This window comes from Ambystoma mexicanum, chromosome 1q (assembly GCF_040938575.1).
Source record: "Ambystoma mexicanum isolate Mex_15411 chromosome 1q, UKY_AmexF1_1, whole genome shotgun sequence".
Lineage (NCBI taxonomy): Eukaryota > Metazoa > Chordata > Amphibia > Caudata > Ambystomatidae > Ambystoma > Ambystoma mexicanum.
This window is the reverse complement of record NC_090922.1, coordinates 576,633,094-576,647,019: the sequence shown is the minus strand read 5'-3', so window position 1 is coordinate 576,647,019 and position 13,926 is coordinate 576,633,094. Positions and strand designations below refer to the sequence as shown.

General features: G+C 43.7%; 1 protein-coding gene across 1 annotated transcript in view; it reads left to right on the top strand.

Moving 5' to 3' along the window:
* RO60 (Ro60, Y RNA binding protein) overlaps positions 1-13,926 on the top strand; it is an 820,045-nt gene that overhangs the window by 659,196 nt on the left and 146,923 nt on the right. The window contains exon 7 of the mRNA XM_069641073.1: positions 11,109-11,222. Within this exon, the coding sequence (XP_069497174.1) occupies positions 11,109-11,222 (114 nt within the window). The remainder of the gene's footprint in view (positions 1-11,108; positions 11,223-13,926) is intronic.

Sequence of the window (13,926 nt, the reverse complement as noted above, 5' to 3'; positions counted from 1 at the left end):
AATAGGAAATGCCACTGGTGATGGAGGAAATCCATTCACCAATTGTGGGACGAGATTTTATATGAGCTAGGACAGTTCACTGGGAGACCTGATGTGTTCCATTCTATCAGTGACACCAAACCCTCACTAGGGACGAAGGGGGTAAAGAATATTCGTTCTTAGTCGACACGGGGCAACACGTTTGTGTATACGTGAAGGCAAGTTTTCTTTGTCTGGCGATGCCATGAATACTCAGGGCTTTACAGGAGCAACAAGCCGTGTTCCTTTCACAAAAGAACTTCCAGTTTCTATAATAGAATGTGACATGAAAGTGTCACTGTTGTATTCGAGACAGACGCCTGTAAATATATGGGACGAGCCTTAATGACAAAGTTAAATATGACGATCATGTTCACTGAGGAGGGCATAGTATGTTCAACTTCAGGAATGCATTATTTAAACATGTGCAAAATGATTAGAGCATACACAAGTCAAATGGCTATGAGAGCTATTCCGTTAGAACCTAAGATATTTGCATATGGAGTGCGCATATTAATGTCATGGCTACCAGGCCTTGCAGACAGAGCAATAAGAACTCCAGATGAGTTTCTGTTCAGACCAAGAATACCTATGCATGAGGAAAATGGACGAATGTTTCCCTTAGCAATATAAGCAGTCATAGTACGAGGTGAAATGGCTTTGCTTGACGGTTGTGATGATGAAGGCAGGCAATGGTGTGCAGTTATTGCCATTGGGGAAGGTTACAGATTAACTGACGTCACTGATGACGATCTTTTTGAAGAACAGATAAGTGAGGTGAGGATGAGATGACATTTGAAGTAAACTCATTTATTGGGTGGAAATGATTAAAAGAGAGGTGCCTCAGAGAATGATGCTGGCACAAAAACATCCTAAATATTTTGATGATGACATGGCAAAAGTGCCTGTTTCAGTATGGACTGCAGGCTCTTATGACATAGGTTTACTGAAAGGAGTCGGAGAAGTGAAGATTAAATTGAAACCAGGAGCAATACTACCAAAGGCACGACAGTATCCCATGTCCAGAGAGGCAGATGAAGGGATGTTTAAGACAATTTCTGCCATGATGGATCAGGGCATCTTAGTGACGCCAGAGTCATCGTGTAATACTGCGGTTTATCCGATCAAAAAATCAAAGGGAGGGTCTTTGCTTTTAATACAAGATTTAAGGCCAATAGACCAGATAGTAGAGGCTGAGTTCCCTCTAGTCCCTAACCCATTTAAAATTCTATGTAACATACCTGTTGAGACACAGTATTTCACAGTGATTGATTTGAAAAATGCGTCTTTCTCAATCCCATTGCACAAAGATTCGCAGGATTTGACATCATTTACATTCAGGCAAGTTTGTCTGAAAAATACAAGGCTGCCTCAAGGATATTGCGAGTCCCCTTCGATTTTCAATAGGGTCCTGCAGATGGACTTGAGCAATATTGCATTAGAGAGTGTTGTCTTGCAATATGTGGATGACATTCTGATTTGCAGCACAACAGAGGAAGAGTGCAGATGTGATTCCATTCAGCTATTAATGATACTTGCTGAGAAAGGATATAAAGTTGGCAAGGAGAAGTTAAAGTATTGTCAACAAGAAGTGTTGTACATAGGCCAACTGATTTCACATGAAGGGAAAAAGGTCACCCCTGAAAGAGCTGAAGCTATATCAAAAACAGCTAAGCCACACACGATATAACAAATGCAGAGTTTTCTAGGGTTATGCAATTACGTCAGGGCATGGGTCTTTGACTACAGTTCTTATACCAGGCCCTTATTACAAGCCTTAAAGAAAGCACAGGCAATGAAAGAAAAGATTGTGTGGACTAAGGCCATGGAGGAAGGGTTTGATGAACTAAAAAAGGCCATTTGCACGGCACCAGTCTTAGGGATTCCCAATTATGCAGAGGAATTCTACCTGTTTTCACACACCGATGGCACTGTTATGACAGCAGTCCTCACACAGAAAACTACATTAGGGTACACGCCCCAGGCATACTACAGTGGGATTTTAGATCCAGTGATGAGTGGTCATTTCCCGTGCGAACAAAGTTTGGCTGCTTCAGCGTTCACCATAGAGAAAGCTACAACCATTGTAATGGGGTGCCCAATGACGTTATTCATCGAGCACACATTTGCTATTTAAGAGAAACCAAAAGGCACATTGACATCACAAAGAACTTCTGCCTATGAGGTGGTCATATCAAACTCAACAATTAAAATAGTTTGCTGCAGAATAGTGAACCCAGTTATGTTTATAGCAGAGCCAGTCACTGAAGGAGAGCCAATAGATGACTGCACAAACTATGAAGAATTCTATGATAAGATCCCCAGAGTAAAAGTAAATGTATTGGCAGAAGGAGAAATCGATTTCATTGATGGTTCCTCTAGAATCGATCAAAATGATGGAAAACGATACACAGGTGCCGCTGTAATGAAGCACACAGCAAATGGGGAATTTCGAGTACCTATCAGTGCACATATACCCTCTTGTTATTCAGCACAGGCTGCAGAATTATTGGCGCTGATACTCACGCTCGAGAATCACGCAGACCAGGAAGTAACGGTGTACAGTGACTCTGCCTATGTGACGTTGACAGTACACGCAGGCTTAGCGTGCTGGAAAAGGAGGGACTACCTCAGAGCGGACAGCACGCCAGTACAGCATCCCACCTTATTTGACAGGCTCATTAAGACACTACAACTCGCAGTGGGCATAGCAGTCGTGAAGTGCGCAGCCCACATGAAAGGGACGGATTTTATCTCACGCGGAAATCAAGCAGCTGACGCTGAGGCCAAGCGTGTGGCAACCGAAGATGAAATAATGATGGATGTGGAAGTGCCTGATGTGTATGAGAAAATGATTGTTGTAAGAAGTGGCCGGAAGGCTACAGCAATATGCCAAACACTCATTTACTGGAGCTTCAAGGAGAGGCACCGCAGGAAGAAAAGAACCTCTGGAAGCGAAGAGGATGTCCTTTAAACCCATCCGAGGTGTTGTGGCGACAATACAGCACTGGTAAACCATTGATGCCTATAGTCTTATTGAAGATAGCACTGGAACAGTTACACTATCCAGCACACATAACAAGAGAGAATCTAGCAGCAACAATTGTTGAAGACTGGTTTATAACGAACTTGGCAGAACATGTTGCATTTTTTATTATAAATTGCATAATCTGTCAGAAATTCACGGCTGGGCATACACTACGTGTGATCAGGGGAGTCATCCCAAGGCCTAATGGGCCTTTTCAGCACTTGCATATCGACTATGTCGATCTGATTCAAGTATATAACGGCTACAGGTACTTAATTGTTATGGTGTGTCCATTCTCTAGATGGATAGAAGCAGGTCCATGTACACACCCAGACTCTACCTCTGCGGCCAAATTCCTGGTGAGGGAGATGTTTCCCAGATGGGGAGTGTGTGAAGTGATGAGGTGAGATAACGGTCCTCATTTTGTTAATGCAGTATTTGAACAGATCAGCTTGTTGCTTGGTATAAAGCACCAGTTTTATTTGGCGTATCATCCGCAAGGGAATGGGATATGCAAGAAGCTCAACGGCTTGTTAAAGGAAAGGATAGCCAAGTTGAAGCTTACTCTGAAGAAGGGATGGTTGCACTGTCTTCCACTGGCATTGTATGCACTCAGAAACTAGCCTGGTTCTGATCACCATCTTACTCTGCACGAAATTGTGGCAGGCAGAAGGATGCGGACATATATAACTCCTCGAACTAGAGCTAGATGTGATGCTCAGCCAACAGGAGAAGTGTTAGGTTTGGAAATGCAAAACTACCTGAACTGTATGACTTCCAATTTTTCTGTAATTTCAGGACAGCAGCAGCAGCGAGGACAAGAAGGGTGTAGGGTAGCACAGAACACAGAAGTAGATGCTACAACAGATAAAGTTCCAGAATTACGTATGCCTCAACTATTCCCTGGTGACACTGTCCTAGTTCTGAATCACACAAGGAAAAAGTGGGACTAGCCAAGGTTCCACAGCCCGTTTATAGTGGAGGATATTACACCATCTGCAGTCAAGTGACGGGGAAGAAGAGCTTGGATTTTCCTTGGAGATATCAAGACATATGTCAGAGAGACCCCTCTGCCTGCACCCCATCGCGAAGAGACTACAGACAACGGGGAATAACCACAGCACGTGCAGGCAAGATCTATGACAAGGAAAAAGGACGCATGACCAGTCAAGTGAAAAGCAAGAAAACTTTGTGTGTGTTTGTGGCTTAGTTCTGGGCATTTCCTTTGAGCAAAATAAGGGGAAAGGGACACAAATACGAACACTATGTGCATCCTGGTTTCAGGGTAAAATAAAGAGAATTATGCGCATAAGCCACAAATAGCTGTAGACTTTGGACTGAGGCACACTGAAGCCTTGATAAGAAAAGCTATGCCAAATTTTGGTTGAGGATATATAAACTGGAAAAGAATACAGTATCCCGAGTCCTTTGACACAGAATCTTTGTTTGCACTGACTTATGGTGTCACGCAATAGTGACCTCACCAAAGACATACTGATCTATTTGGAATTAGTATGGAGGTCCTACCCGGCATTGGTGTAAAACTCACAAGCATAACAGAGCTTCTTCAAAATCCTGAGAACGAAAAGACAATCAAAAGGCTGCTCACAGTGATCACAGAACAATTTCTTTTACTTCCAGAGTACAGAGAGGATAAGACAAATGTCCCTATCACAAGAGAATCATAGACTAGCACATGCAGTGTTCTTTCGCTTAATCAAAGAATTTCCAGAGCTTGTGGTGAGGCATGCCAATGTTGACGTCCTCACTTTCATCCGAGACCCAGTTTACACTACGCATCTGAGAATGCTTTTGCACAGTGTTGTGATATAGGTTGCACTTTCTGATCACCATAAAAATCACAGAAGAGTATAGAAAAATTCATTCGAGGGACAGATCGTTAAGGTGTTGTCAAAGACTTCACTCTTGTTCATGCTGACAAGGAAGCGATATGTCATCTGGAGTGAAGCAGATTCGAAGCATTGATTTGGGAATTAGTCTACATGGAGTATGTAAGTGGGAGCTGTAAGGAAACCATGGTATCAACAGTTAGACAGACACAAGTGACCACAGTTCAAGGGTGTTTATTGAACTTCAAAAAGGGTTTGATAAACACCTATCTATTCCTAAATCTACAGATGGGAGCAAGCTACGACCATCAAAGAACCAAATTGATGACCTCAGAGACGTAGGCAAACCAGCCCTCCTACTACTCCTTGACCACTCTGCGGCTTTCGACCTGGTTGACCACGACACCCTTTGCCACCACCTCTCAACGGCTGGCAACTTCTTATTGGATGCCACTGCATGGATCGCTTCCTTCCTCAGAGGTAGAGCTATGAAAGTCTTTTCAGACCAAGCATGCACCCAACCTCATCTAATTAAGTGTGGGGTCCCACAAGGGTCCTTCATCTCACCCACCCTGTACAACTTATTCACAAGGTCACTATTCACAGACCTCGATTCGATGGGCATCACATACACCAATTACGCGGATGATACGCAGGTCCTCATCCCTCTTACGGGCGACTACGAATCCGACCAAAAAACTCTAAACTCCATGTAGACTACCATCCAGACATGGATGGCTGAAAACTGGCTCTGCCTTAACAGTGAAAAGACAGAACTCCTTATCATCGGGTCATCGGTTACAATAAAAAAAATGGGATCCCAATACGACTCCCTTCTCATTGACAAGACCCGCATCCCGGTATCCCAGTCAGTCAAAACGTTGGGGGTTCACTTGGACTCAAACCTCACCATGACTAGACAGGTGAACGCAATCTCATCAGCAGCAGCCTAACACTCAAAACTTATCACTGCAGCCAGGCCCTTCCTAACGCAGCAAAACTCCCTCACCATCGCCAGAGCAATCATAGGATCTCGCTTAGACTACTGCAATGTACTCCTACTTGGCACCTCAGCAAGGAACATCAAAAAACTTCAAATGGTGCAGAACAATGCCCTCAAAGCTGCCACAGGGGTCTCAAAAAGAGACCACATCTCGGCCACCAGGAAATCCGTCCACTGGCTACCCGTCAAGGAACGCATCCCTTTTAAGTCACTGGCACTTACCCACAAATGTCGCTATGACACAGCACCTCACTACCTCGCGCAAAGATTCTCTGTGCCTCCCTCAATCAGACCCGCTAGATCCAGCCACACCAACCGACTAACCATTACTAAAAGCCTCAGGATTAGAGCAGGCGGCTCAAGCTACCCAGTTCTAGCAGCTACCAACTGGAACCTGCAACCCCCCTCTATCAGAGGCATTGAGTCCCAAACGGTCTTCATGAAAGCAATAAAAGCCATGCTGTTCATGTAACCGCCACATAGGACTTTACCACATCCCAGTGGAGAATCTCCAGTTTGACGGGTTTGGTCTTCTGGGTCTCCTCTTCTGTTGCCACCCTGACTGTTGTGGTCCTGTATATGACTCCCTGGTGTTGTTCTCTGCATAATACGCATCAGTCACATAGGTATAGATCCTCTCATACGAGAAAGCTGCAATGTCTTTTTTTTTAAATGTAATTACTTTTTTATTCTGATTGAAATCGAAACTCCTTGATGGTGGCATCCAGTTCCTCGAGTTTCTATTTGAATGCGTCCAGTACTATATGTGATTTTAACAAATCTTATTTATATTAGATTTCATGCATCAGTTTGACCGAGACATCTTTGGCTGTGTTAATAATTAGGATCAGCCAATCCCTGGTACACTTGTTTGCAAAAAAATCTCCAATCTTTGCAGAACTGTGTATGTTCCAGGAATGTCCGCAGTTTTATTCAGATGATCATCCCATTTGGCACTGTGTGTGATTTTAAGTACGCTGTCATCATGGAGCCATGAAGTTCTGTGCGGATCAATCTTTTTTTCATCCCCTCGAACGTGTTCCATTTATCGCCTGTTTGATCACAATTGCCTTTTGGAATAACTCAAATAGACCCAATGATGGTCGGGGTAGCTAGAATGCCTGCAGCCAACTCTTCGGCAAACGCCAAAAAATGAAGGTCTGCCATTCTAACCTTACTAAGGGGAACTCGATTTCCCTGAATGATATTCTCTCTGGTGCAGCATTGCTCCCTCAGTCTGGAGTAGTCGGGTAAGGGGTACCTGGATACCACAGGGGACGGTTAATAGCAGGGTAAGCCCGCCTGAGCCACTTGGTGGCTCAGATCATCGACTCAAGTGTAGTCGATTCTATGCCTGGACAAATCAAAAAGGCCCACAGTGCACCAGCGCTGTCAGAAAGATCAGTAAACACTTATGAGGATAAAGTGATTGAAAGGCACTATTCAAACAGGGCCCCCGATAGGTGTGACCTAGATTTTTTGCAGAGGGTGCCTTAGAGAAATACGGATGCTGCCTTTATGCCATCATCTGCAGAAATGACAGATAGTTGGGGTTACCAATCCATAGTGATCATGCTGGGGCGGCTGTTAGGGCCTTTTCTGATTTTGAACAAATAAAACCTGTTGAATCATATCTGGGAGTTGGTGTATTATCTGGGAGTTGGTGTATTATTAAGGCCATCTGTGACTCAGGTCTGGGTCTGGAGCCAAAGGCATGGAAAGGAGAGTTGGCTGTGGTCGGCAGTTGCCAGTGATGTAGGGTCCCACGTCATCCTCGGGTGCAGGCTCCAATTTCTGGGGATGGAGTTTGTTTAGAGAGGCCCAATCGAAGACCAGATACTGAAGTAAGTTTGAAGAAAGCACATGGAGGGCGCCAGCAATGGAAGGGCTGCAAAGGAGAATTTAGCTGTGTGGTTGCAGGATTTGAGGCGGCATGGCCTCTGGAGCTTCCTAGGTGAGAGGAGGCGGAACCAAAGTGCTTGCCTGCAGTCTGGGGTGAGGATTCTTGGGTTGGTTCCGCTTGGAGAGTCTTCAAGGTGCTGGAGCACCTGCTTCTCTATCTTGCGATGTAGCCAATGTCAGTAGATTCAGGGAGACAAGGACTTCAAGCAGGCGCTGAGATGCAGTAGTCCCTGCCAGGTCTGGGAAAAAGAGTGCCTCTGTAAATTCTTTCTGCTCTTTTTTGGAGAGGCAGAGCTTTGCTGTCAGGTTTTTTCAGAACGTCGGAGTGCAGGTTCAGATATCCAGCCAGCCAGACAAGGTGAGTGGGCAAGGGGAGTCTGCTTTGATCCCCCACGGGAGCCAGTGAATGAACACTGCACCCAATTACCCGCCAAGCAAAATTCAAACAGACTGGTGGCCATCCAGTGGCAGACCATCCCTCCAAGCGCACCCTTTCATTCTGGAAAGGTGTCTCACACAAAGGAATTAATCCAGACTGTCCCAGACAAGCGTTTGTATATGCCAGGCCGAACTCGATTCAGACGGATTACAACCCCCTGTCCCGGGACACACACATCCAGTGACCAAAGATGGCCACCTGCTCTCACATACACAAAGAGGGACAAGGATTAGTCATGTGGCCACTCAGGTCTTCAAGGCAACAACTCCAACCAACATTTTGTTGACTGGAAAAGGGGTGAAAAAAGACGCAGCTAGGTAAAATGGAGTCCATCCAGTGGAACCATTTTACACATGTGAAAAAGCCACTAGCAGGCTAGGATACTCTGGGAGATTGAGTGGTACCTTCTGGGTATCCCTGCCTTAGGAGTCATAAGGACTGTTGGTTGGGCACAAAAACACAGAGCCACGCTCTCAGTCAGGCTTGAGATTGAGCCAGACTGGGAGAAAATCAAGTCACAAATACAGAAAAGCCAGCAACAAATGCAGGGCGCTATCGCTTATGGTAAAAGTTGGCTTTCTACCTAACACTACTCCATGCCCACATGTTGCCTCAAAGTTTATATATAGCGTATGGAATTTAAAGAAGAACCATAGTTTTCCATTAATGTAGTCTAGAATTCTACTACTGTAAGGCGTCTTATATATTTCTGTAATTATTTTATACCTACTGTTATTTTTATTGGCAATCTTACATGTTGTGGAAAATGCGTGATGAAATGACTTGAAACTCTCTTTACTTATTTTGCATTATGTTTTCTTTAATTGCATTTGAACTTAAGTAAGCGTATAGATGTAGCGTATAGATGTATTGATGAATAGATCTAGTATACTATGGTATACATCCGATATGTAAGTCAGCTTTGGCATACTGTGATGCTTGTATATATTGAGTGCCTGTTTGCTCCAACTATATTTAGTGTGCAAGTGGGAGTAGCTACATAACAAGGTATTGCTGTGGAATTTTACTCTGGGCGCCTTCCGACTTGGTTGGCCTTGAGTGAGTGCATAGAAACAGAAAGGAAATTGCATACGATACAGATGGACTGGTTGTTATTTTTCCGACATCCTGGCCTATTGGGGCTCCATCTGGATTAAGATGGATCACCTAGCAGGAACACATGGAGACCACTGGATTACAGGCCAATGCCAGGGGTGGTGCAGGTAGGAAGAACATGTGCTCATGTGGGTTTAGTAGACACACTATGTTGTTTGCTCTTGTCTATTGCTTTTTCATTGTGGTTATGTTTTTGGTACAGAATGACAGTTGGTTTTATTTGTTAATGGCAACGTCAACTCACCATTGAATAAGTGTGTAGCAGATGTAGTTTGCTAGCCAGCAAAGTGTTATCCTGAAATCTATGGGTGATTGCACTGTTCATGGGCTTCAGTATGTGAATATGCATGAAGTTTCTGAAAAATGTCTTGAAGGAGTGTTAATCAATGGACAGAACACTTGCCACTTGCTAGTACATGGCCTGGCTATAAATATACAGAGTTATTCTTAATGGCTACATTTTTGTGCATGACTTGATCTGTTCAATCAACATTTATACTATGTGAATTTAAAGCTCGATCTGAAGTCACTAACTCAGCATGCACTGTAAATTCACAAAGTGTAAATATTGATTGAACACATCAAATCAAAACAAGAAAAGCTAGCATTCAAAAAGGATACTATTCATGAAATGATTTATGATATAGAGACAATGCCGCCTTGATTTTACCAGTCGACAGACCAGTGTTATGGGCCTAAAGTCTAGGGACTTTTGGCCAAACACAGTCATCAACCAACACTCAGCCACACAATGTGGAAATTAGAGTGTCCTTAATAATAATGTCCTCTGACATTTCATTCAAAGTAAAATATAATAATCTATTAAATAAGGCAAAACAAGGAGGGTTCTGGGAGTCCCTCTACCAGCACGACCATGGCCAGTTGACCTGTTCTTGGGTGGATGTGAGTCTCAACCAAGTCTTTAGCTCACTGTCCCTTTCACAGAGGAGAGATATCCCTGCATATCAGTCTTTGTCCTGCCCAGGGGCAGTCCAGCACCGAAATGCTAGGCAATTCTCCTCGGAACAAGAGTACCAACCGCATCCCCAGACACGTGTTTCAGCCTAGTCGGGCCTCATCAGTGAGGTGGAACTGTGCCTCTATAAGAACAGTGAGCAAGGGGTCCACGTCTGGATTCCGCTGGTAACAGGGTGAAACCTGAAGTTACTTAATATGCAAAACAAGGGGTGTTCTGGGAGTCCCTCTACTGCACGCCCCAGAGACCTGTTCTTGGGTGGATGGCCCCCAGGAAGATCTCAACCAAGTCTTTAGCCCACTGTCCCTTTCATTAGAGAAAATTGATATCCAGATATAAAATAGTGTCTTAGACATCCATGTCATAGGTAATTGTAAATCAAAATCCTAACTTTTATACGTCCCAGAAAATCTAAACACAGGAAAGGTTGGACAGGATCCTCGGCCAGGGAATGGAGGAAGGAGTAGGGTCTTTTAGAATAGGACTCACATATTTTTAAGGGGGCAACACACACTCTAATCCTTACTAGGGTTTTCCCACAGCATATCCACCATTGCTGCTTCCTGAAAACACTGGTAGGAGTGTTGCTGGGCAAGGAGGCAATCAGCCCTTTAGTGGTGCTTCCTGAAAACTGTGGTAGGACTGTTGCTGGGCAAGGAGGCAGTCAGCCCTTTAGTGGTGCCCATGGACTCTGTCATTTTATTTGCATGGCTTGCATATATAGCAGGTTTCATTGAATCGATTCTTACTTTCATTCAATTTTGTCTCATTTGTAGCTTGTTTCACGCACAGAGAAGGATTACAGCATTGTTGCCTTCTCCCATGAAATGGTCCAGTGGCCTGTGACTGCATACATGACTTTTCCTCAAGTACTAGACAGCATGTCTGCGGTATGTAATAATCTTAATGTACACATTTTATTGAACATTGGTGCAAACATAATATTGTAAATTAAGGAACTGAAAGTATTATGATTAATACAGAAATCATTGTCAGCAATGCCGTAACTACTGTGTTTAGGATCCCTGCCTGGCTCGGGGGACTACCAAGTGGGTGACTCAGGAGGCCGGTGGCCTCCTCGAACCAGTGTATGATGGGCCTTCGGGCGATATAGAGTTGATTTCCTGGGTCACCCACTCTTGCTCTGTCACATGGCAGCGGGTGTCACAGAAGAGTTGTGTATGGACCACTGCTTGATAGAGAGAGTCTAAAGGACCTTCTGGGCAGATCCAAAACCCCTGTAAGAGAAACCAAAGACTTCACTAAAAGTCAGTGTCTCTCACACACACACGCACACACACAAAATATTTTCAAGGTTCAGCCTACTACTGTTGCAAAATATTCCACCGTGGCACATAATTTAAAGCCTATGCTATGACATGGGACATCTGAGCCCCTCCAAGGCATTGAACTCTCCCATCTGGTTGTGATACCCGAAAGCCTTTCCCATGAAGAGTAATACCACCAAGAGCAGGGTGAAACACCTGATATCATATGTCTCAGGGTTGGGGTTCCCAAAAAAGACAGTTATCGATCAGGGAACTCCCCTCATGTCTAATGTCATGACTTTGCTAATAGGGTTGTTAAAGTTCTTCTTATCCTGCATCCTCATTTACCATCCCCACACTAACGGGCCAGCGAAGCGCTTCAAATCAGACTTTGAATTACTTTCTTAGGAAATTGATTTCAAAGGACTTCAGGTACTGGGATGCGCTACTACTGTGGGCCTTGTTCACAGCCAGTAAAACACTGCAATCCCCCACAGGCCGCTCTCCATTGAAGCTGGTTTATGAAAGAAATGATGAAAAGGAGAAGAAAAACAGACAAGGATGGTAGAGTTCTTCCTAGCCACCTAAAGGCCCCTGAGAATAACGTGACCTAACAACAGTGGCAGTACAACCAGATAACCAGAATAGGCTATATGGCTGGGGAGCCCAAGAGAGGAATTTCCAGATGCAAGACCCAGTGTTTACCCTCTTACCTCAAAGACTACGATGACCTCCCATTGGCAATAAGGAGGTGAGAAGTAATCTCACACAGGTTATTGTTTATGTCGAGTCAGCAGCCAACATTGTTGTTTCTTTGGATGTTAATAAACAAGCTTATCTATTCCTTTCGAGGGCATTTGTTTGTGCATCCCATGTGCCTTTCTTGACACTGCTTATTTTTACCACTGAATTGAAATGAATAATTATTCAGTAACCAGTACATGAGCCACTTCTCAGGTTGCTTGAAATCTTCAGTTCTCCAGCATTGGGCGTTTCATATATTCATGTGACTTAAATAGTTTCATGTCATCAGGCTGGGAATCCTCAGTTTTAAATGATAAAATAGCAGTAGTAAAAATATCGTACTTTCAATGCTATCACTCTCATGTTGGTCCTTTTGTCTCTGATTAATGAGGGGATTGGCTTGAGACATCACTACCAGAAGCTGTCTTCAGTTTTATTACTGTAAGTCATGTGCATGGGAGTCTTCATGTAATTCTGCAGCGCATTCAATTAAATTTCACTTTAAAACTGCACATGTATTTATTTTCCATACAGAACCACATTTTCTGGTCAAATCTGTACATGGGAGACATTTCAGCCTATATATACATAGGCTGCAATGGAAGTAATTCTCACAGATTTTATCCATATCGTTTTCTTCTTCATATATATTCTACATGTCTATTTTTCTATGATTAATTTTTCATCAAGTAATTTAATGTATTGTATTTTTGTATCCTTTTTCTATTTCTTTGTACTTTTCCTTATTCATCTGTTTTTCCTCCCCTTACCCCTTCACGCACCCTTTTTTCTATCAAGATGCCATTCTAAACAAGATGCCATTCTAAACAAGATGCCATTCTAAATGCGGAATGCTGCTTTCCTCCCCACTCTTCTCCTCAATCCTACTTTTTCTATCCTATTTTCTGTTTCTTTGTATTACTTAAGCTTGTGTCTGAACTCACAAGACATCAGGCCTCATTACGAGGTGGGCGCAAAGGGATACCGGGCACCGTTAAGGACATCGGTGCCGGTAATCCCTTTGCGCCCTATTCCGAGGTCCCTTAGCGGGTCCCTTCCTTAATGGACGGGGCCCGTTAAAGGACTTCAGAGCTAATAACGGTATAGCAATTTGCGGTACCGTTATTTGCGCCTTCCCATTCACCCCTATGGGGGCTGAAATGGGAATGGGGAATGGCTTTTTCAATGTGGACATACCAGTCCTGCAAAGGTCTGAATAGACCGGTAAGTCCTCATTGAATGAGGGCGGACTCGGTACCGGTATTGGAGGAAGTCATCGCGTTAATAGCGCCATGAGTACCTCCATCCTCGGAATGAGGCCCATCCTCTTTTTAAAGACTCTTGATCTCGTCACATTATGACACAATTGTATTAATAGTCATAGGTGTATGATTGCATATGCACTGACCCGCTCTCCCCCTCAAAATGTGATTTTACTGTTCTTGAACCAGTAAGGTTGCACCAGGAACAGGTTTGTTAAATCATCCTTAGCAGACAATATAAGTTTCAGAAATTCATGCCGAATATGACTGTTGTTGTTAATTTAATTTAATTGTTAATTTATAACATGCTTAATAGCAGC